This window comes from Pelobates fuscus, chromosome 7, assembly GCF_036172605.1.
Source record: "Pelobates fuscus isolate aPelFus1 chromosome 7, aPelFus1.pri, whole genome shotgun sequence".
NCBI classification, from domain to species: domain Eukaryota; kingdom Metazoa; phylum Chordata; class Amphibia; order Anura; family Pelobatidae; genus Pelobates; species Pelobates fuscus.
In genome coordinates, this window is record NC_086323.1 from 81,616,100 (window position 1) to 81,641,678 (window position 25,579).

General features: G+C 41.9%; 1 protein-coding gene across 2 annotated transcripts in view; it reads right to left on the reverse strand.

The window, feature by feature from the left end:
• LOC134567960 (putative ferric-chelate reductase 1) overlaps positions 1–25,579 on the reverse strand; it is a 74,727-nt gene that overhangs the window by 28,922 nt on the left and 20,226 nt on the right. For both annotated transcript variants that reach the window (XM_063426137.1, XM_063426138.1), the window contains 4 exons: positions 25,404–25,540; positions 10,773–10,864; positions 6,296–6,356; positions 3,609–3,881 (listed from right to left, as the gene is read on the reverse strand). In XM_063426137.1, coding sequence (XP_063282207.1) covers positions 3,609–3,881; positions 6,296–6,356; positions 10,773–10,864; positions 25,404–25,540 — 563 coding nt within the window. The remainder of the gene's footprint in view (positions 1–3,608; positions 3,882–6,295; positions 6,357–10,772; positions 10,865–25,403; positions 25,541–25,579) is intronic.

The following is a 25,579-nucleotide window of genomic DNA, read 5'->3' on the forward strand; positions in this document are numbered from 1 at the left end:
AAGTATAAGAAAAGTGTAATACAATATTTTATTTCTGTCGGCATGCAACTGTTGTATGTGTTACCAACTGATTGTTTTAAGAATTTAAAACAACAGGATTTCTATGAAATCATACTGAAATCTTGTTGTAAAGTAATCAGTACAAAAATATGATCAGGAGCTCGTGTCATATTACCACACTATTCTTTAATGGCCACATTTGACATAAGAGAGTCTTTCTATAAGATCTCAAACTCATTGGTATTAACACTCTAGTCACTATAGTCACCTGAACAACTTTAGCTTAATGAAGCAGTTTTGGTGTATAGAACATGCCCCTGCAGCCTCACTGCTCAATCCTCTGCCATTTAGGAGTTAAATCCATTTGTTTATGAACCCTAGTCACACCTCCCTGCATGTGACTTGCACAGCCTTCCATAAACACTTCCTGTAAAGAGAGCCCTATTTAGGCTTTCTTTATTGCAAGTTCTGTTTAATTACGATTTTCTTATCCCCTGCTATGTAAATAGCTTGCTAGACCCTGCAAGAGCCTCCTGTATGTGATTAAAGTTCAATTTAGAGATTGAGATACAATTATTTAAGGTAAATTATATCTGTTTGAAAGTGAAACCAGTTTTTTTTTTTCATGCAGGCTCTGTCAATCATAGCCAGGGGAGGTGTGGCTAGGGCTGTATAAACAGAAACAAAGTGATTTAACTCCTAAATGGCAGTGAATTGAGCAGTGAAATTGCAGGGGAATGATCTATAAACTAAAACTGCTTTATTTAGCAAAAGTAATTTAGGTGACTATAGTGTTCCTTTAATCTTCCTGTCAGGGCCGGACTGGGAGAAAAATTCGACCCGGGCATTTTTTTATCACAGCGGCCCACTAAGGGGGCGGGGCAGAGAAGGTGTGTTTTGTCATCACCAATGACAAGCACGCCCCTCTCAAAGCGAGCATGTTGGTTCAATGCTCTTCCAGGGCAGACCATGCACAGAGCTCTGCTGAAGAGCTCTAGCATGAGAAAAAAAGCCCTGTTTTTGTTCTGCACAGCGCAAGCAAATTTAATAACATGCTTGCATTGTCTTTCCTTGCAATTTGTCTCTGGTGTCTCTATAAATGGATATCAGGAGACAAAAATGCCAGGAAAGAGTACTCTGCATGTGTTTGGAGCCTGCTTGTGGTATTGCGTGTGTGTAGAGTGAGCTGATTGTGGTGTGGTATTGTGTAATAAGGTTGGTTTTAGTCATGTTGTGTTTGTGGTGTTATGTGATGCATATGTGGCTAGGGGATGTAGAGAATGTGTGTATAGGGGATATAGCAAGTGTGTGCATACAGGCTATAGTGTGTGTGTGTGTATAGGTGATGTAGTGTTTGTAGAAAGTGTGTCTTTAGGGGTGTAGTATGTGTTTTCTTACAAGGAATCTAGTGTGTGTATAGGGGATCCAGAGTGTGTGTGTTAAGAGTGTAGTGTGTGTGTGTATATATATATATATATATATATATATATATATTCTAGTGTGTGTTTGAAGGACCCAGAATGTATATAGGGATCTAGTGTGTGTATATGAGCCAGAGTTGGGTAAGGGATCTAGTGTGTGTCTGGAATGTAATGTGTTTAGGGGTGCAGTATGTGTGTGTGTGTGTGTGTATATATATATATATATATATATATATATATATATATATAAAAATATATTTATTTGGAAGTATTGTGTATGTGCGTGGTGCATTGTGTTGGGGGGTGTTCTGTGTGTATGTAAGGGGTGCAGTATGTGTGTGTGTGATGGATGCCATGTGTGAGGGGTGCTGTGTGTGACAGTGCTGTGTGTGATGTGTGTGACAGTGCTGTGTGTGAGTGCTGTGTATGCTGTGTGAGAGTGATGTGTGTGAGAGTGCTGTGTGTGAGAGTGCTGTGTATGATGTGTGTGAGAGTGCTGTGTGTGAGAGTGCTGAGTGTGATGTGTGTGAGAGTGCTGTGTATGATGTGTGTGAGAGTGCTGTGTGTCAGAGTGCTGAGTGTGACAGTGCTGAGTGGGATGTGTGTGACTGCTGTGTGTGAGTGCTGTGTATGATGTGTGTAAGAGTGCTGTGTGTGAGAGTGCTGAGTGTGATGGGTGTGATGGGTGTGAGAGTGTTGTGTATGATGTGTGTGAGAGTGCTGTGTATGATGTGTGTGAGAGTGCTGAGTGGGATGTGTGTGACTGCTGTGTGTGAGAGTGCTGTGTATGATGTGTGTGTGAGTGCTGTGTATGTGTGTGAGAGTGCTGTGTATGTGTGTGAGAGTGCTGTGTGTGAGAGTGCTGTGTATGATGTGTGTGAGAGTGCTGTGTGTGAGAGTGCTGAGTGTGATGTGTGTGAGAGTGCTGAGTGATGTGTTTGAGTGCTGTGTGAGTGCTGTGTGTGAGAGTGCGATGTGTGTGAGAGTGCTGTGTATGATGTGTGTGAGAGTGCTGAGTGTGATGGGTGTGAGAGTGCTGTGTGTGATGGGTGTGAGAGTGCTGTGTGTGATGGGTGTTAGAGTGCTGAGTGTGATGTGTGTGACTGCTGTGTGTATGAGGTATGTGAGAGTGCTGTGTATGATGTGTGTGAGAGTGCTGAGTGTGATGGGTGTGAGAGTGCTGTGTGTGATGGGTGTTAGAGTGCTGAGTGTGATGTGTGTGACTGCTGTGTGTATGATGTGTGTGAGAGTGCTGTGTATGATGTGTGTGAGAGTGATGGGTGTGAGAGTGCTGAGTGTGATGGGTGTGAGAGTGCTGCTGTGTATAAATGTTAGAATGGATTGTGTGTAAAGGGGGGGGTGTAAATAAACAAATAAAATAACAGGCATTATGTCCCCCCCTCCCTTCTTACCTTTAGCCTGGGAGGGAGGGACTGGTACCTGGGACTGGGAGGCAGAGTGGCAGTGTTCCCTGGTGGTCCTTGTGGTGAGTGAACTCTAGCCTGTGGGCTAGAGTTCACTCTCGCGAGATCCGGTCGTTGCCATGGCAACGCTCCGGATCTCGCGAGAGGAACCCGGCGGAGCTGCAAGTTAGAGCTCCGACGGGTCCTCTCTGCAGGCAGGCTGGCTCCCTCCCTCTCTCACCGGCCGCATTTGACAGCATGTGGGCCGGTGAGGGAGATCTCTGATCTTCCCGCCGGACCGCCATGGAATGCAGCAGGGCCGACGCTAGGATAGTGCCGGCCCTGCATAGACCGGCAGGGGAGATCCTATGACCTCCCCTGCCGGCCTCGGCCCATGGCCACCGCGGCCCACCGGGCACTTGCCCGGTGTGCCCGATGGCCAGTCCGGGCCTGCTTCCTGTCGAGGGAACAATGCTAAGAACAAAAAAAGTATAAATAAAAAAATGACTAATCCGAGTCAACATCATCACTGGTGATCTGTTGCACTATATAAAAGATCTCTAATACACCTAATAGTTCTTACTGAAAGCTCTAAGAAGCTCTGTTTCACTAGTACTTATCAATATAAAATACATTTCATATCAACATAATTACAGTTTATATTCAACAATAGGTGTATCTACTGTATGCCATTTATAATTAAAGTAAATCATTTTTTTAAGTTCCTCATTTATACACTATATCAATGGCAGGTAGAATCCAGTGACCATTTCCGGAGCCTTACCATTACTTGGTCATCTGAAAACCCAAAGGACACATATCCAGCAGATGGTCCACTAATCTCAAACTTGTATCCACCACCACTGACAGGAGCAGAGGACATGAAGAAGCAGTTATGACTTGTAGCAGGGTCACAGTTTGATGGGCTGTTGAAGCAAACTTTCTCTATGCCACAGGATGAACTAGAGATGGAAGTCGGTGGCGGACCAGAGGCAATATTTTGAGTTGATGGTGTCAAAGTTGGTGAACTATTGGGTTGGCTAGTACTAGAGATCATCTATAACCAGAATATGAAACACAGAAGGGTCATCTATATATTTTGCAAAGTATTATTAAATCCTATTGGTGTTCTAATGAGACAGCTCTTCTCCTGGAGACACCATTGGGTAGGGGGTAGTATAAGGGTACAGAAAAAAGAAATCTATATGAGACCACAGATATGAATGAAAGCACAAAGGTTGCCGTGGTAGGAATGGAAAAAAGTGCAGTGAAGAGAACAGAAAACAGGGAACAAATGTGTAAAAGGAAAAATAAGCAATAAAAACACACTTTTAGAAAATTGAGAATTGAAACTCACAAAGAAATATAACATAACCCTTCACTACACCACAAATGCAAAACAAAGAAAAGAGAAAAAAAAGAGGGTTGAGATCTAGAACAGAATAACAAAGAAGAGAGAGACATGAAAGAGAAAGAAAACAGAATAGGCAGTTTTACCTAAAGCATAAAAAGCATAAACGATCAGAGGTTCTCTTAGACAATGGATGGTTGAAGGTCAAGAGAGTTGCAAAATGTGGACAGGGATCATTGAAAGAGAAGAAGATAAAAAATAATGGTAGACAGGTTACCTTTATATAAAAATGGGGCTGGATACAAGAGAATGAGGAAGACAGGAGAAAATTAAACAGGATTCAAAAGGTAAGAAGAGGCGAATGAGGCCCAGAAGCATAAGATCACAATATGTCTTTAATGAGCATATATTTTGGACCTGATATTTTCTGTGTCATCGTATGTACCAGGTAAGGCAAACTAGTTTATTTAATTGTTTACATTAGATAATTCATGAGACATGAGTTTCACAAACCATCTTCAGGCATTGGGACCATAGTAGTTTTTAAAAAGGTAAAAGTCTGAAGAACATTGACAGTCAGTGTAGATGTAATGGAAAATACATTGGTTTAATGTGAAATATTATTATTATTATTATTGCCATTCATATAGCGCCAACAGATTCTGTAGCGCTTTACAATATTATGAGAGGGGGGATTAAACTATAAATAGGAAAATTACAAGAAAACTTACAGGAACGATAGGTTTAAGAGAACCCTGCTCAAATGAGCTTACATTCTATAGGAGGTGGGGTATAAAACACATTAGGACAGGAAATATCAATCAAATAAGGTGGGAGTGAAACAGAGCTGCAGGAGAGAGTAAAGTGCTGTCCTTTAGGAGAGAGGAAGAGACAGGAAGGTAGAGATTACTCTGGAAAGCCATAAGCTTTCCTAAAGAGATGGGTTTTAAAGCACTTCTTAAACGATGGAAGTCTAGGGGAGAGTCTGATGGCAGTGAGCAGGCTATTCCAAAGGAAGGGAGCCATCCGTGAGAAGTGAGTTGGCCCTACGGGTGCGAGCAGCAGACAGGAGAAGGTCACGGGTAAAGCAGAGAGACCGAGAAGGGGCATACCTATGGATCTGTGAAGATTGAATTGTTCAGTGCTTTATAGGTATGGGTTAGAACTTTGAATTGACTCCTATAGGATAGAGGAAGCCAATGTAAGGACTGACAGAGGGGTGAGGTGTAAGAGGACTGACTAGAGAGGAAAATCAGTTTGGCTACAGCATTCATTACAGACTGTAGCGGGGCAAAACATTTTTTGGGAAGACCAATTAGGAGAGGGTTACAATAATCCATGCGGGAAATTACTAGAGCATGGACAAGCTCCTTGGTAGCATCTTGCGTAAGAAAGGGGCGGATGCAGGCTATGTTTTTAAGATGGAATCTACAGGATTTAGCAACATACTGGATATGAGGCTCAAGGTTAAGGCCAGAATCAAGTATGACGTCAAGACAGCGCGCTTGCAAGGATGGACTTATGTGGCTATCACTAACTTGAAGGGAGAGCGAAAGAGGAGGATTAGTATTAGGAAGAGGCAAGTCAAGGAGCTCAGTTTTAGAGGGATTGAGTTTTCAGAAAGCAGGAGGACATCCAGTCAGAGATGGAAGAAAGGCAAGCAGTGACACATTGTAGGATGGCAGGGGAAAGGTCCGGGGAGGAGAGCTATATCTGGGTGTCATCAGCGTACAGGTGGTTGTGGAATCCAAAGGTGATAAGTTTGCCAAGAGAGGCAGTATAAAGAGAAAATAGAAGGGGACCAAGGACAGAGCCCTGGGGGTTCCAACCGAGACAGGATGAGGGGAGAAGGTATCATAAGAAAAGAAGACACTGAATGAGTGTTGGGAGAGATAAGAGGAAAACCACGAGAGGACAGAGTCACAGAGACCAAGTGATTGAAGAGTTTGAAGAGCATGATCAACGGCGTCATTATGATTCTGAATATGTGGCATTCTTTCAGATCACATTTTCCCTTGTATATCTATTGAGCAAGTGATTAGCAATTATATACAGAAATTAATTTCAACATTACGACTTTAAGATTTACCATGGTATAAAAATTTTGTAAAATTACATACTGTAAGAACAGGACTTTCAACATCGACCCAAAAAACAGATCTTGACTGGACAAATGTGGCTCTACACAAAAAACAAGCAAGAATAATACACTTTGTTAGCTATCATGTCAATTATATCTCCACAATTAAAAGGATGTGATAAGCACCAAAACAACCTTCTCTTAATGAAGCAGTTTTAGTGTATAGATCATGCCCCATGCAGTCTCCCTCCTCAATTCCCTTCCATTTTGGAGTTAAAATTACTTTTGTTTACATGTCTAGTCACCCCCACCACCCCCCAACCTGCATGTGACCTATACAGTTTCTCTACACATTTCTTGTAAAGAGAGATCTAAGATTTAACAATCCTTTATTGTCCAGTATATTTACTTTAGAGTTTCTTGTCTACTGCTCTGTTTGTAGCCTGTACGAGACTTCTGTATGATTAAAGTTCAATTAACAAAGCAGGAGATACAACTTCTAAAGTAACTCCACTGTGCTGTCACATTTGATTGAAAATGAAAACATGTTTTCATGTTCTCTGTGTCAGTCACAGCCAGTGGGGGTATAGCTAGATCTGCATAAATAGAAACAAAAATTATTTAACTCCTAAATGACAGAATGAGACTGCATGGGTCATGATCTATACAATTCAACTTTTTCATTAAGCTAAAGTTGTTTTGGTGCTTAGAGTACCCCTTTAAGTATGCATATGTATATAGATACATTAAATGCAGTAGAAGCTTAGGTCATTTTGGATAAGCATTTCTCAGAGAGTTTGGGTACATTTGCCTGGGAGATTTTCTACAAGTTACTTAGTTTGATCAGCTATCATTTGTTGATCATAATTTCCAATTAATGCACACATTCCCAGTTAAAATTTAGATCACAGCTTTGCATTGTTCACTGTAGGGCAGGGTAGGCAACCTTCACCATTTTAGGTGTTGTGGTCAACATCTCCCAGATGCTTTGCCAGAATGATGGCTGTAAATTATTTCACACTTCTTGCACTCACTGAGACCTGACTTTCCCCTTTTATATTGCTACTCTTGCTTCCTTATGTTATGGTGGGCAACAGTTATCCCACACTCCTAGATGAAACAACTGTAACTGAGGTGGTGTTGGCATCCTTCTCTCCCCTCAATGTACCTTTTAACCTATCCTACTTGCCCCTGCCCTATCCTTTACTTCCTTTGAAGTTCACACTCTAAATAAACCCCCTCCTCTAAGAATTGCCATCATTTATCATCCCCCCCCACCCGGTCATCCTAGGCTATTCATTGAACACTTTTCTTTCTGGCTACCCCATTTCCTTTCTTATAGCACTCCTTCCCTCATTCTTGGGGACTTTAATATCCCAATCAACAACCCTAACTGCCCTGATGCCTCTCGTCTGCTCTCTATAAGCTCCTCTGTTGGACTCACACATTAGTCTAATTCATCAATTCACACAGCAATAAACACTCTTGACCTCATCTTCACCAATCTCTGTACCACCTCTAATCTCTCCAATATTCCATTTCCTCTATCTGACCACCATCTGCTGTCCATTGACATCTGCATATCCAGTACCCAAAGTACACCACCCTTACCACATCAGTCTTGCAAAAACCTCCATTGTCTTGACCTACAGCAAATCTCCACCAACCTACAAAGTCTTCTTTCACCCATCTCAAATCTCACCTGCCCTAACACTGCAAACTCCCTCTACAACTCCACTCTCTCCTGTCAACTAGCCATCATCAGATACCGCTCTCTCCTGGTGCTCTTCCTATCTCTCCAAGCGCTCATTAATTGTTTCTTTCTCTGGCTCTGCCTCTTCTCCCCAATCCCACTCTGTTGGTGTTTCCCAAGGGTCTGTCCTTGGTCCCCTATTGTTCTCAATCTACACTGCCTCCCTTGGTAAAATCATCAGCTCTATTGGCTTCCAGTATCATTTCTATGCGGATGACATGCAGATTTATCTGTCCTCCCCTGATTTCTCACCACCCGTCTTGACACATGTCTCTGACTGGCTCTCTGCTGTTTCCAACTGGATGGCTGCTCATTTCCTTAAACTGAACCTGTCCAAAACAGAGCTTCTGGTCTTTCCTCCCTCAAGTGATGCTACTCCCTTGTATGTGTCCTTCCAAGTCAATGGCGTTACCATCCACTCGCTGCCTAGGTGTTCTCTTTGACTCTGACCTCTCCTTCACTACTCATGTCCAATCAATCGCCAAATCCTGCAGCTTCCATCTCAAAAATGTTGTGCACATCCAACTCTATTTAATGCCTTATAGAGTCGGTGCTTGTCCATGCCGTTATGCTCTCTTGCCTTGACTCTCTTCTCAGTGGTCTTACGTGTTCCCAACTTATCGAGTTACAGTCTATAGTGAATGTGGCGGTGAGGCTCATCTTCCTGTCTGCCCGCACCTCCCATGTCTCCCCCTTTGTCAATCCCTACATTGGCTTCCTGCAGTGGCGTACTAAGGGGGGGGCAGAGGGGGCGGACTTTCCCGGGTGCCACCACGGTAGGGGGTGCCATGACCCTGGTCTGGGAGCTGGAGGGGGCTGTGTGAGCTGTACAGCCACACAGTGCCCCATGGTAGTTAGGGTGCCGGGCGGCCAGAACAGCTCACACATGCAAAGAGCAGCTGAACTGGCCGCACAGAGGAAAAGTGGGGGCGGAGCATATACAAATTATGGGCGGAGCAAACCGGCAGCGGGGGCGAGGTCTAATACGGCCCTTACCCGCTGCTGTTGCTGCTGTTACTGCTGCACATGGAGGTGCAGCAAGATGGAATCCCTGCCTCTCCACCTAACAGGCTCCAGGGAAGGACTTCAGGGAATCCACTCCTCTTCCAGTTCCTGTCTGTAAGTAATAGTGTGTGTGTGTGTGTGTGACTGTGTGTGTGTGTAAAACTGTCTGCCTGTAACTGTGTGTGTGTGTATATATATGTGTGTGTGTGTGTGTTTGCGTGTAACTGTCTGCCTATAACTGTTTGTGACTGCATGTGACTATGTATGTGTGACTGTCTGCCTGTGACTGATTTTGCATGTAAACGTGTGCGTGATTATCTATCTGTGACTGTGTGCATGTGGCTGTCTGCTGCTGCCGTGTGTGTGTCAATGTATATGTGACTGTCTGCCTGCAACTGTGTGCATGACTGTCTGTGACTGTATGTGTGACTGTCTGCATGTGACTGTCTGCCTGTAAATGTGTGTGTGGGGCTGCAGGGATTTTGTAAAAGGTGACAGGGGTTTTGCATTGGGACAGGAGTCTTTATAAGGGGGGATAAGCAGGGGATTTGTGGAAGGGGGTTGCAGGGGTTTTGTAGATGGGGCAGTACAGGGGTTTTATAGGAGAGGCGGGGCAGGACAAGGGCTTTGTAGGAGGGTCTGACAGCGGTTTTGCAAAGTTTACAAATTGTAAATATTTAAAAAATGTTTATTTTATTTTTTTGGGGGGGGGAGGGGGCGAGGGGGTGCCAATCACAGGATCCGCCCCAGGTGCCAAATTCTCTAGGCACGCCCTGGCTTCCTGTAAGATATAGGACTCAATTTAAGATCCTGATACTTGCTTATAAATCTCTACACAATGCTGCTCTGACCTCCTTATCTTCACTAATACACAAATATGTCCCATCTAGGCCCCTACGCTTTACCAGAGACCTATGTCTAACCTCTGTTCGTACTCCTACCTCTGAGGCTCACCTTAAAGACTTCTTTAGTGCTGCACCATTCCTATGGATGCCCTTCCCCTCTCTGTTAGACTTTCACGCAATCTCCACTCCTTCAAAACATCTTTGAAAACTTCTTCAGTAAGGCATATCAATTAAACTGTGAACAGCTTTCCCTCCCCACACCCTGATTCCGCTCCTGCAACTTTCATCAAAACAAAACACTAAGCCCTCAATGAACACTATCCTAGCAACCTACTTTTCTACCTTTCCGTTACTTTTTGTGTCACATTACCCCACTCCCTCTAGCATGTAATCTCATTGAGCAGGGCCCTCAATCCCTCTGTTCCTGTGTGTCCAACTCATCTGGTTACAAATATGTGTCTGTTAGCCCTACTCATTGTACCGTGCAACAGAACTTGTTGGCACTTTATAAATAATAATACTAATAATAGTATTATGGGAAATGTAGTCCATAACATAACAGTCCATAACATCCTGAAGGCTTAAATATGTTGTTCTTAAATATACTGAAGGTTGCCTATTCCTACTGTAGGGTGTTTATGATATTTTGCTTGATTCCCTGCAATGTTCCTTTGCCCCTGCCTTTAGGATCAGTGATTTGAAAGATGTGGTTCCTGACAACAAAATTTAGAATAAAATTGTTCTAAGGATTTATCTACAAAACTTTTATTTTTATGTCCCCACGTTCTGCAAAGACTGTTATCCCTATACAAATACTTTTGCTACTACTACTAACAATAATAAAAATAATAATAATAATAGTGACAATTATAATTTCTTGCTGGATTATTTCAGGCTAGTAATAAAACTTGTACCTGAAATGCACATTTTCGTCAGTGACTGGAGCTGTCCATAGTACTGAAATACTGGACTTGTTGATTGAACTCGTGTGACTGACAGCCGATTTCTGAGAAACAGATTACATCAGTGGATCAATAACCTTTCAACATATATCCTCTAAACATATCTCATAGCTATATGGATCCGACACATCATCTAAATATTTCTCATGCCTCAACGGAACCCATAATATGATCAACACCTACAATCACTGATAGCAATTATATTTTCTAAATGACAAATAGTGCAACTTTCCAGAACCATTTTTGGAGTCAGAAACTTAAAATGTTTTGATAAACCAGCCCCTTACAGAGGCCATAAATCCAGGCAACACCTCTGTGTAATTGAGTCAAGTAACTGTATTTGAATGACATTACATTTTATACAAATAAAGTTACTTGAGCTCCACTAGATTTGAAGTCAGGAATTATTTAGCATCTTTCAGTGGGGTCAAAGTCTTGCATTGATATGAGAAGAACACCAGCACTTGGACACATGCTCCCTATTTTCGTGTTGTTACATTTTGGTGTGAATTCCAGAACCAATCATTTATTTTTACGTGCTTTAACCAATCATAGAATAATAGTTTAATAGTTATATGTCAACCATCTTGCAAAATCAAAGCTAAAGCAGCCAAGTTAAGTAAATGTCTCCAGTTCAGCAGTAAGGAATAGGTTTCAATCTCTGATGATCTTTTGTTTTTAGTCAGTTTGCAACATACCAGAGCTTATTCATGAATATGCCACGAAGAATATTTCCATAGCATAATCAGTCTGCTAATGATTTTATAAACCACACTTTTTACTTGAAAAATTGTTGAATATGTCAAATATTTTAAAAGCCAAACTGTGTACCACATGCGCTGGAGCTTTTGGGACGCCTGGAGGTTCTCACGTACTGCCCTAGTCACCTTCTCCAGCCGGTCTCTGAACTCCAGCACATAGGGCACGATGGGGGTATTATCCTGACTACGCTCTCCCTTCCAGTGTTCCTGGTCTAGCTCAAGGTCTAGGGGTCCCCTTTCCCATCTACCAGACAGTAACTCAAACGGGGAGAATCCTGTGGATTCCTGGTGCACCTCCCGATATGCGAACAGGAGATGCGTCAGGAACCGCTCCCATTACCGATGGGTCTCTGCGAATGTTCCATTCAAGCACTCACAGAGCCCATTGGTCTGGGTGTGATATGGGGCACTCACTATTGGCTTAATGCCACCGATTCTCCAGAGGTGGTGGGTGAGCTCTGCTGTGAATTGAGTACCCCGATCCGAAATTATCTCCTGGGGTAACCCAATTTGTATGAGGGCCTCAGTGATGGTTTACAGCATTGATATTTGTTAGTGCCACCGCCTCTGGATATCTGATAGCGTAGTCCACCACCGTCAAGATATATTTCTTGCCGGAGGGGCTAGGCTTAGCTAATGGCCCCACTATATCTACCGCTATTCGGCTGAAGGGTTCTTCAATTATGGGTAGGGGATGAAGTTTAGCTTTCTGGCGATCTCCCCTCTTACCTACTCTCTGGCATGTATCGCATGTCTGGTAATATCTCCTGACCTCCTGACTGATCCCAGGCCAAAATAAATTTTGGGTAAGCCGGTACCGGGTGCGACTTACCCCTAAATCCCCAGATAGCGGAATATTGTGTGCTATCCGGAGTAACTCCTGTCTGTATCTCTGTGGTATCACTAGCTGTCTAGGAAGGATTAGGTCGGACCCAGCCACTAGCCTCTCTGATTCCCTGTATAGCAACTTTTTTATCCCACACAAATCTTTCCCCCTCTACTTGTGGCTGGTCAGAGGTGACTCTGTCCCTATAAATTTGCAACGTGGGGTCTGTGATCACCTCTGCTTCAAACTTGGTGGGCGCAGCCCAAAGGAAACACTCTAGGGATGGGGCTTGGTCTCTTACCTAAACCTCTGGGTGTGAGCTGTGGTCCTGGGTGTGGGCCTGTTGCCTGGTGACAACTGCATACAGTTCTCCTGGTGTGGTTTGGGGCTCAAAGGCAGATGTAAGCTTCGCCAGATTGTTCCCCAACAGAACTTCGGCTGGTAAGTTTGGCATCCACCCCACCTCCACCATCCCAGACCCCGCTCCCCAATCCAAATGTACCTCCGCTGCGGGTAGCCGGTATACTGCTCCCCCGGCTTCCCGTACGGCTACAGTCTTCTTGGTCCTGGCATTATTGGCTACCAGGTGACTTTTTACCAGGGTTAGGGTGGCTCCTTAGTCACAAAGTCCATGTACCTCCTTCCCTGACAGGTATACCGTTTGCCAATGGTGCTGGTTATCATCTAGAGGGTCTCCTTCGTGCAGGACTTCCCACTGCTCGACCGCTGCTACTGGAACTGCAGTTGTGTTGGCATATTGTGCTGGTGCTTCCACCTGGTAGTAATGAGCGGTGGCTCGTGGTGGTGGTGGTGGACACGGCCGTATCCATGTTGCTCGGTCTCTGCTCTGGGGACAATCTCGCTTGTAATGACCCCACTTTTTACAGTTGTGGCACTGTATGGAGCTTGATGGCTGGAACCATGGCTGTGGGGCATTAGGTGATTGAAACTGCCTCTGTGGAGCTGCTGGACCTATTGGTCCTGTGAGGGGGCAAACCAAGTTCCGTGGTTGAGGAGGTATCTGCTGATGGCGGTCATCCAAATATTCATCGGCCCTTCTGGCTACCTCTGTGAGGGATGTGAGATTACAGTCTCTGACCCACTCCTGGATGTCTGGTGACAGCCTGTTGAAGACTTGCCCCAGCAGGACTAGTTGTAGCAAATCCTCTAGAGTGTGGGCTTTGTGTGCCTGTACTCATCCTAGTGCAGCTCTGTGCAGCCTGCAGGCCCATTCTGCATGAGAGTCCTTCTCCACTTTGTTAAGTTCTCTGAACCACCTCCGCTATGCTTCTGGTGTGATAGCATACCAGGCCAATATAACTTCCTTTACCCAGTCATAGTTCCTAATCTCCTCATCTGGAATAGCCCTTCCAGATAATCTACTGGCAAATAAGGGTACCCATTCCTCAATATAAATTTTATGTAGGGCACATTGTCTTTCAAAGTCTTGGAGAAATGCATCAATATCTTCCTCGGCCTCTACATAGTTTTTAAAAGCTTGATACATCATTTTGGGCTTACCCTCTGGCACTGTGGTTACTACTGGTGTTCCCTCTGGTATTTGCCAATCTCTCTGGTACAGCACAAATTCCTGCACCTTTGTCATGGTTCTGGCGATAATCTCTGTGGATGGGTTTTCACCATAAATTGATAGCCGAAATTGTAGCTCTCTCTGGAATTCTGACTGTTCCTGTTTGTTTGCCGGACCGCTTCGTTCAGGCGTCGAACCGCTATCCATCCGATATTCTGTCATTTCTTCGGTAACAAGCACAGCCTTTTTCTTGTTACTTGCTGGGATGCCTCTTGCCTCTAGGAGATCCTTCAGCGTGGACCATTTGAGAATAGAGTAGATGATCTCCATCCACGGTCCATTGGCACTGCAGACTTCTGGTGCTTGTTCCTTTGTGAGCTCTGGATCCTACCGCTGCCACCAATGTAGCAGAGAGCTAGTTATAGCAGGGCTTCTTTTCCGCTGGTTACTCCAAACAGTTACTCAGGAACAAATAAGAGAATTCAAGAAGGCAGGCAGCAGCATAAGACAATCCATGAATATCACATCACCCTTCCCAATAACTGGACGACACTCGGTATTAGGAGCAGAACGGAATCTTTAATGGCCAGGCTGGACTTTTATGCAGGTTTTTCCCAAAAGGTTACCACCCAGGTGGACCTTGTTGGGCACCGATAAAAACAGAAATCAACCAATACATAGAGAGTCAGGTAATAAGTCACCCCCATACATTGTACTCAATCCCTCCCCTCTGCTTAGGAGATAATTGAGTTAATTACTGTATCAACTCAATTATCTCCAAACATAAAAATCACAATTTTAATACATTTCTAGAAGTACCCCAAAAACATATCATACACACAATTCCGACATCCCCTGAATAGCCCCGATCTGGGGGAGCAGCATACTGAAAAATCACCCAGATCGGTTCGGGGTTCGACATTTTTCTGGAGGTCTTAGTTTTACCGACCGCACACGAGGTGTAAGCTGAAAATAGTTCCATGTGTTTGGGCTGTGCGGTCGGTCTCTGTTCGGGAGTCTGAAATACATGAAAGTGTATAAAAACATGGTTTGTGCCTTGGTTCGTTTAACTCCTCTCGTTTGTATGGTTCATCAAATGCTCTGTTCCCCTGAGTTTACACAAACGTACACGATGATGGAAGTCTCTGCTGTGTTCGTGCCGTTGAGTCTCTGATTTGGATTCCAGACACTTGATTACCAAACACTGCTGGTGTAATTCTTATTCTTTTTTTTTGTAAATCTTTCTTTTAATGAGGCATATGGTTATGGTGGTACAGAATAAAGAGAGGGAGACTTGCAGGGGTTACACAGGCTAATATCATCACAACAAATTACAAAATCTCCTAGAGTTATCCGCCTCATTTTATATTTTTTAAACAAGCTTAGAACATTGAGTTATTCAAACAGGTGGGTTATAATAAATGTCTTGGTTATCCAGCTTGATTAATGTAACGTTGAAACATCAATATACATTTTGAGTAAAAACATAGAAATATCAGGCTTTATAACAGTAATAGGTTGAACACGCTAAGCTTGGCAGATGTATCATTGGTCTAGTAGACTATTAGAAATACATCAGGATAACTGTCGCTTTTAGTAGTATCAGGTGAGTGATTATTATGGTAAGGCATGGGTTATAACGAGCTATTAATTAACGCCAAACTTAAGATCAGGGATTTCTCAGGGATGTTTAGACTAGTATGTAACCTGTTAATTTAACAGAGCTGTGTAAAGCACGTGTTAGGTAGGTTCTACATTATGTAGTTATACATTTATACAGGGACAATTTAGCTGTTTCTATCCAGCAACTAAAACAAGTAAAGTGAACTGCGAACAGGTTAATTCTCGACATGCATGTTTCCATGTGAGCATTTTATACACAGGCTTAAGTTCCCTATCCTGAAGTGTGTGCAAGAGGATTTAAACAAGCATTTACAGCATAAGCTCAGGCCTAAAAATTGTTAAACATTTAGGTGGTAGGTAAGGCAATAGTCAGGGTAGACAATATGCCGCAAGAAACATAAAGACATCTCTGTACTATAGTGTCTTAGCGATATGATGCATTAGCTATGCTTGTACAGGTAAGTTCTTACAGTACGTTACAAGGTCTGTTGCACGGTTTGATCACTGCTGATTTAGCCGTGTAGTGTCCTTGGGGTCGGTAGTCCATTATCAGCCGATGCCCTTGCTTGGCAAGGTAACACCCCCATCCATGGGAGTCCGCGGGGAGGCGGCGGGGCGCCGTTGCCCGATGGCCATCAGCCAGCCCCAGGTCGTTGTGAAGGCCTGCACCTGCTCTCCACTGTCTCGGTGTCTCAGTGAGGCCGGGTCTTCCCGTCTTTGGGCGCCGTTATCCGCTTGGGTGTTCTGCCGCTGCCTGCAGCGGCCAAGCCTGCGGCGTTGTGGTCGGTGCTTCGGAGGTTTACTCCGGGTGGTCTTCAGCCTAGGAAGGCGCTTGGGACGGCCATTAGGCGCGGCGGCCATTTTGCGTGTGACATGAGGTGGGCTGTCAGCCTGCCGAGGCTTTGCTTGTTGTCGCTGACGCAGGGCCAGATTTCTCCAGAAGCTGTCGAAGATCTCATCCAGCTTTGCAGAGTAATCTGTACGCTCGGCGAGGTAGTCAGTGGCTCTCGCTGTGTTCTCCCAAGGCTGCGGTAGTAAAGCCATGGTTGTCCCTTGTATGTGGTTTGTCTAGTTTGTCGGCGCCATTTTAAGTGGGCCATGTGCTTGGAAGCTCTTTAGATTCTCTCCCGTGAGTTGCGATTTCAGGCTCAGTTTGTCTCTCCGGTTGTCCATGCCGGACCGAGATAAGCCCCATCGGTCCAAAGGGGGGGGGGGGGGGGTAGGCGTTGGGAACCCCTGGGAGTCCATACTCAGGTCTGCAGCGTGGTGAGCGGCCGTCTCTCCACTGCCCGATCTCTGGTAGGCCTCAGGTGGCAATGCAGGGTCTCGATGGGTTACAGGCTTCGTTTTTGCACCCAAGTGTCACCCGGGTGTTCCCTACTTAGTGGCACCTCTCCAGCATGTGCTTGTGTCGGTTTTTTGGGGGTAAATTCCCCAATTTGTGCCGTTTTGAGCTGGAGCTGAGGTGCAGCACAACCGCTCCGTTTGGATGCCAGGCTCCGCCCGTAATTCTTATTCTAAGATGGCTGCCACCACGTGTTTGTATGACGAACAGCGGCCACCCAGGCTCCTCTTATGGGTGGCCTGGTTGTTCGGTAGTTAGTTAGTTTGTCGAACCCTATAGTGGAAAATAGCTGAAAGGGGTTCTTACCGAACAAACAGATGAACGATACCAAATACTATTTCATTACTTGTTTCTACAAGTAACGAACAGTTACAATTAAAGGAAAATAAAGCAACAAAAGGGTATGGACAGCCCTTACTACTGTGGCGAAGCCCATTCCGCTACACTGATTATAAGCCTTAAATGAATCTCAAACTACTCAAATGGGCCAGTAACTGAGAGGTGATAGGAGGGGACACACACTGGCACCAAATATGCAGCATACCCTGTATAAATCACCAGGGTGAAAACCACGGCTTACAAGCATGGTCAGCGCAGGGGAGACGGATGCTCCTCTGCCACCTTCAACAGCTGAAATCTTGAACATGGGCCCTAGTTCCCTGCCCTATGGACTGATGGGGGTTATCCAAGTCCCAGGAAAGCACCTCCAGGCTCTGTGGCAGCATTCTCAGCTTAGGCTTGGTAACCCTAAAATGGCGGCCGTCACTGGGCCATCTGACACGGCACAGGAGCCTTACATTCTGGAGCGGCTGGATGCAGTATTCGAGGCCTTCTGGAAGAAACTCGAACAGCAACAGGCTACTGCACACGCTACAAATGAGTACTTACAGTTGGCGCTGCTCTCACGCTCCCATTTCAGAAGCACATCTTGTTGAACACAGCGTGCCAAAAAATGGAGCCGCAGAAGGGGATACTTCCCGCTGACATGCAAACCCACGCGGCACCCGGTTGCAACTACTTTCTCTTGCAAAAAAAAGCCAAATCAATCCAAGCCCACCTCCCAGCCACAGCTCATCACAAGATTCATTAAAGATTCAGTAAAGGAGGAGACTATATATATATATATATATATATTTTTTTTTTTTGGATCATAATCATTTATCTTCAATTATATGGAATGTAAAAGAAAAAGTTACTTTCTTATCTAAAACAACAAAGTATAGTATTAAGTGAAATATTAGAATCATGGATAACTATCAAAAAGACTTTAGGAATATCCTAGAAATTAATTCCAACAATTAACAAAGAAATTCTAGAAGTAACTACAGAAGATCTAAATCTGAATCCCTGGAAACAAAGGAATATCATTCCCATATCACAACTAAGAGAGAATGTGTCTCTAAAATAATTTCCTGATCTAATGGATGAATTCAATCTTTCTAATTCCAATTTTATTGGTTTATAAGATAAACAGAGGGGGTACAGAAAGGAAAAGGGGTCAATTGTGGGGATAAGGTTAACCGTTTACAAATACAAATACAGTAGAATAATACAGGGTTTCGTGTCACAGCACAGAAGCAAGGTACAGCGAGGTAACATGCACATTTTCCATATTATGCGGTCACTCCGGGTTCTCCTGCAGGGTCTACCGTTCCATGTTTGTCTTGTTACCCTTCTAAGAGCATCACCCCAGGGATTTTGGGGACTTATGTGTGGGTTAGGCGTCTCTAGCTTTCTCACTTGGTCCCATTCTGGGCTTTGCGGAGTTACATAAAGGTATGTCTGAACCGTAATGTAGGTACTTTACTTTTTACTTCTTTGCCGGTTATAGTTGAGTCTGTTCCTGTGCCCAGTACTGAAGCCAGGGCTCCCATATGCTCAGATATCTATTGTGGTTGCCTAGCATGGGCCAAAGTAGGTTCTCCATCTCTCTCATCATTTCCACTCTTTCTACCCATTGGGCCACTGTGGGGGTTGCAGTTTTTTTCCAATACACCGGTATGAGATTGAAGAGACTATATTTAAAAGAAGAAAAACTACCACAACAAGATCACATAGTCTTAAATTAGAGGGGCAAAGCTTTAAAAATAATAATAGGAAGTATTACTTTACTGAGAGGGTAGTGGATGCATGGAATAGCCTTACAGCTGAAGTAGTAGAGGTTAACACAGTGAAGGAGTTTAAGCATGATAGGGATAGGCATAAGGCTACCATAGCTATAAGATAAGGCCAGGAACTTTTTGAAGTATTTAGAAAATTGGGCAGACTAGATGGGCCGAATGGTTCTTATCTGCCATCACATTCTATGTTTCTATGAAGAGCCTGCATTCCTACCAACCCAAACAACACTGACAAGTATCTGGCAGGCCTCAAGGGGCAGGTTCCACTCCTGGTATACTACAGCAGGACTCCACCTGAGTGAGCGGATAAGCCCGACACCAGGGCTCGCAGGCCTGGACTCATTGGCTGACCTGGATGATGAGCCGCCGTAAACAATAACTCTGGCACAGAATCCTCATCAAAACCTCCATTAGCAATGCAAGGTGTGGGAGAAAGACAATTTTTGTCTTTTATGTCTATGGTGGGACTCAAGTTTGATTATTGTGGGCCTCCTCTGGGGTATTGCATACACTCTAAATCTCTTGGTCATGTCCCTCAAGTTTAGCCCGAGGAACAACAATAATTAGTCTAGTTTGATGTCTTGTTTCTTTCCATAAATGCATACCTACCCCTGAAACCTTCGCATAGATGGGCTGAACTGATAACTCTAAAATCTCTTTCACATATATAAAACAATATAACAAGGTGGGGGGTGCAACATAAAAGTAAGAAATGCAGAGTATATACTTAGTAGTAGCCGTTCCTTGGGCTTAATCTGCAAAATATAAAAGTCCATACATAGTGTAAAACTGTGGATAATATAAAAGATGTAAGAAACGGTAATGGGTCACTCACAATATATAGAGCCTTAAATAGCAGGCTCTAGCTTGATTGCCTGTGGAAAATCAGCTTTTCCAAGCTTTTCAGACTGTCCCCACGATCTTCCTATGGATACTGGTAGTTGATTCCAGATTCAGGAAAGATGAATGATGGACCAGAGGTAGAACTTTAAAAAAGTATTTTACTGGTATAAAATAACATAAATAAAAGGTAATACCATAAAAAACACAATGCGTTTCGACAGTTCGTCTTTTTCAAGTGTATAAGGTCTTCTCCTTTCGGCGTTCTTTTAAATCCCTATTTCCGGAAATCGAATCTCCCTCCGACTTTCACTTCCGGTATGACGTCATGACGCACGTTCCGTCATTGCGTCATGACGCACGGACCGTCATTACATCATTCATCATGCGTCCATGAGATGATCGAGAGTGAAGGAAAAAGTTCCATTTTGTAGAAGGGCAAAGAAAACGTTCATCCAATTGAAAAGCAACTTATTGTATTGTGAACATTCTTCTAGCTAAGAAATAACTCATTATACTATAATCACACAATAAGTACATATACTCTATGCAATATAACAATAAAAGAAACAGTAACCATATAATAAAAAACTAATTTGGACTAATATATAAAACAATTTAATACACATCTGTAACATGATGATATATAATGTATAGGCAATATCTAGCTGCATATATGGACACCTATACTAAGAAATAAAAAGCAAATATCTCAAACCTTATAGACAAAAAGGAGAAAGAGGGAGACAAAATTAGAAAGATATCATAGATATAAAAATACAATTATATTAGGGCTGCCATTTCGAAGTCAACGTTGAGACCACTGGGAGATAGGGTGTCTAAATTAAAGATCCACCTCATCTCACAGCGGCTCAAACTAGACTCCACATGGCCTCCCCTCCAATGTGGTTTAATGTGCTGAATACCATAAAAACTGAGCCCTGCAGGGTCTCCTCCATGCTCTTTAAGAAAATGTAGGGAAACATTATGTTTCAAGAAACCTCTTTTAATATTATAGATATGTTCTCGTATTCTAACTTTTAACGTTCTTGATGTCTTTCCGACATATTGAAGTCCACAAGGACATCTAAGGACATATATAATATTCTTTGAATGACACGTGATAAGTGAATCAATTTCGTAATCATATGTTCCTACCCGTGATTTAAAGCAGTCTATTTTTTTGGGTCTATTTTTATATGTTCTGCATCCCATGCTGTCACCACAATAGTAGAAACCTTTATTATTATCCTGATTTTTAGGTTTGTCTAAATAACTGGTGGTCAAAATCTGTCTAAGATTTTTCGCTCCCCTAAATATAACTTTTGGTTTATTATCAATGTAAGGTAAAATATCCGTATCTTGTTGCAAGATGTGCCAATTTTTATTAAGCACTTTTTTTAGGGTTTTGTGTTCCTTGCTATAATTAAAAATCATGGGGATCGTGTCATCATTTTTATTTTCCCTAGATTTATAGACCAGAAGGGATTCCCTATTTATCTCTTTCACAGTTATTATTTCATCTTCTAATTTTTTGGAGTTATACCCCCTATCTATAAACTGTTCTTTAAGAGTATTCACTTGATGTTCAAAGGACTTAAGATCTGTACAGTTACGTCTTACCCGAATAAATTGTCCCCTAGGGATATTAGCAAGCCACGGTAAAGAGTGGCAGCTATCCATATGGATATAACTGTTGACATCCACAGATTTGAAAAACGTACGGGTATTGACTTTATGATCCTGTATAAAAATCTCTAAATCCAGGAAATGAATACATTCCTCACTAATCTCCTGAGTGAGATGTATGTTCCACTGGTTGGAATTTAGAAATGTAATAAATTCCAAAGCAGAATTTCTGTCACCTTTCCAAATCAAAAAGATATCGTCAATGTACCTTTTATATAGGACCAGGTTCGCACTCCAGTCATGCGGTGAATACACATATCTGTCTTCCCAATAGGACATAAACAGATTAGCATAACTGGGTGCGAACCTGGTCCCCATAGCTGTCCCCCTACAGTGTAAGAAAAAATTATCCTCAAACCAAAAGAAGTTATGGAGGATAAGAGTTATACCCTCCATAACAAAGTATACCTGCTCAGCAGGCTACAATGTGGAGGATTCTAAGAAAAAACGTGTGGCTAGGCACCCTATCTCATGGTCAATACATGTATATAAACTAGTCACATCACATGTGATAAATAAAAAAATCCTCTTTCCATGTAAAAATATTCAGAATTTGTAATAGACTCATAGAGTCTTTTAAATACGAAGGACTCTTTTTGACTATTGGTTGGAGGTGTACATCTACATATTTCGATAAATTAGATAAGAGAGATCCAACCCCTGAGACGATAGGTCTACCAGGGGGGTTGGATACATCCTTATGTAACTTCGGTAAAGTATATATCACAGGAATTTTAGGTGACTTGATGTTTAAAAAAGTATATTCCTTCTGATTTATAATACCTTCCGAAAAACCTTTCTCCAGGTATTTCTTAAACTTCTCATTTATATCTGCTTGTGGATTTTTTCCCAATTTCTTATATGTATTACAATCTACTAATTGTCGCTCAATTTCTGAGATATATTTATCTCTGTCCATTAAGACCACACCTCCTCCCTTGTCTGCTGGCTTAAATACTATTTGGGGATCTTTACCCAAGTTATAGCCTGTCTTTCTTTCTTAGTCAAATTATCTTTTTTATTTGTTTTCATTTGTTTAATATCATTAACACAAGCCCTTTCAAAAATTTTCATAGAGTGGGATTTTAAGTATATAGGATAGAAAGATGACTGTGGTTTGAGATCTGTATGATTAAAACGAGACATATCTGTATCATTACTTTCATCTTTCGGAGGGTTCCGATCAAAAAAAAAATGTAAACATAGTCTCCTCATGAACCTATTGATATCAGTATATGCCTCAAATTTGTCCATAATGCAACTAGGTGCAAACTTAAAACCTTTGTTTAAAACATTCATTTCATTTAGATTAAGGACCTTTTTGGATAAATTAAAAATTCTTATTTCCTCCTGATCTTTTCTTTTCGGTCTCTCCAATCTCTTTCCTCCTCTATTTCTCCTTCTTCTATATCCCTGTATCTTCTTTTTTGGGGGATAGGGGTCTGAGTAGGAGGTTCCCTCCATCGTTTCTCTAAAAAAGGACTAGTTCTTTGGTTATCTAGATCTCTAATTGTTTCAAATCGATTAGATATTTCGATTTCTCTCCTAGGTCTTAGAGGTGGACTGTTATCCCTCCTATATCTCAAGGGAAAATTATCATATTTAGCTGGGACATATTTCTGTTTATAGCCAGATTCATTCACTTTCTGACCATGTTTATTATTCATCGGTCTATGATGGATTTTTTATTTTTGATAATTACTATCCCTACGTTGATGACGATTTATTTTGACTTCAGTCCATTCCTGGGCTGAATTGTCATGATTTAATCGTCTGTCCAGAGTCTGATCATATACAGGATTTTCAGTCTCGTTTTTATGAATCCTCATATTAGATCTGGATCTATTCTGATTGAAATAATTCCTAGGTTTCTTACGAATATTGTTTGTGGCATAGTCATTGGTATCCCTCTGATATTTCTTTTTCTTAGAGGTGATGATTGAAGATTCTAATTTATCCAATCTACTCATAATTGTATTTGAAATAGATTCAAAATCACCTGTACCAATGAAAGGTTCTAATTTATTACGGATTTCCCCAATAGTTTTATCCAGAACCTCTAAATTCCTATTTCTTTGGTCTATAATTATCCGCATCATGGTTACTGTAAAATATTCTAATGCATTTTCCCAAATATCTAGAAACCTTTTATCGTCTCTATCAAACGTAGGATATTTGGTAAACCTAAGACCCCTAGGTGTTATCTGGTCATTTAGGTATTTGTTCATTGTAAAAATTTCCCATTTAATCTTTAGCTCTTTTGTCAGTAATTTTTCATGAGCACATCTCATGAGGTTATCACTAATCTTATATTTCTCAGGAGTTTCCATCTCTACTTCATCAAAGATATTTTGCAGATAATTCTGCGTGGTGGCTCTTTTTTCAAATATAGCCATATTACAGCAGCCCACACCCAAGTGATTAACACAGCAAATTTTTGTCTATTTGTCTGGTTGTCTTTCACATATATACTAAGCTTGAACAATTTTCCACAATCCTCTTATGGAAATATAGCATGATTAATTACACATAAAATATACAATTGTGCTGATTTATTTTCACATGCTATGTCATCTCTTGTTTTACACATGCATGTCACTGCTGTTGTGGCATAGTGAGTTCATCTGTCCCCTGCAATCTCATGCACAACAAAAATAAAGAATTTAAAAACTAAAATAAAAAAGGGACAGGCAAAAAAGCTAGAGGAACATGGAGAGATATGGAGTATTGGAGATCATGAAGAGAGATAATGGTGTAAGGGAGATGGAGACAGATTCATGGAGAAAAGAAAGGTTTAAAAGGATTATGGACTATGCGATCTCTGGCAGGGGTGAAAGGGTTAAAAAGTGCATTGTTAGAGTTTGCTTATAAATGTTTTTTATTTTACTTATGAATGACAAAACCAAAGTGCTAAAGCAGAGTACCTGTAGCGTATCGATCTGGACCATATTTTAAGAGTTTAAATAGGAGTGTCCTATCAGATTTACATTACTAGTAAAAAAATTTGTTTTTAACAATGATTGGTTATATTTAGACTTGGAGATTTGTTTTGCACTGCAATTCGTCTGAATTCGGGCTGATGTTGTGATTGGTAAAATTCCCGAAACTCAGAGCTGAAATGTAGCCGAAGCCATGCAATTGCAGAACTTGTTTGTTTAGATTTGTGATTCTGATTTTACCTGTGGCGTAAAAAAAAAAAAAAGATTGGTGGCTAAAATACAATCTCTAAACATCGGTTATATTCACAGATCAAGTGTATTTCCTTTGTTTGTTGCCTTTTCTCACTTGGTTTGTAAACCAAATATCAGGAAAATTATCCTATCAGTGTACTGCAATATATATATATATATATATATATATATATATATATATATATATATAAATTTCTAATATTGTTTATATATTTTGTATAACACTTCTTTTTCTTACCCGGTCGGCACATGCCTATATATTCTCAAACATACCTATTTAGTCGGATGAGCATATCGATCTCGTCCTATCCTTGGCAAGTAATAGTAGACCTTCAGAGTCATTGTCAATACAATGTAAAAGATAGATGAACAGAGCAGGAATAAGGTAAGATAGAGTTGGCAAAAAAATAATTATAAAGTAAAGTAAAAGTAAAACTCTCCCGCCAGTCTTGTTATGAAACCCCAGAGTCCAAAATGAACTTTAGTGTTTTCTGTTAACTTTGGGTTGATGAAAGAAAATTACCAACATGGCATAAGAGAATTGGGTAGGTGCCAGAGAGCTATCAAATTTTGCTAGGATCAAGATCTGTATACTTTACAGCCAAGCCACACTTTATTAAGGGCATCCCAGACAATTCCATCTACAATTTTACTTACCACTGTGCCTCTACAGTCGAGTGTCTGAGCAGTGGAGTTTGTAACTGTAAAATATCCAACTGTATTGTTTCCTGATACCGTGCGTGCCTGAAGAAAAAATCCTTTAAAGACTACATCTGAGTTTGCTTTTAGAGTGACTGCAGGAGACAAATAACACACATTTTGTTAGACATTTT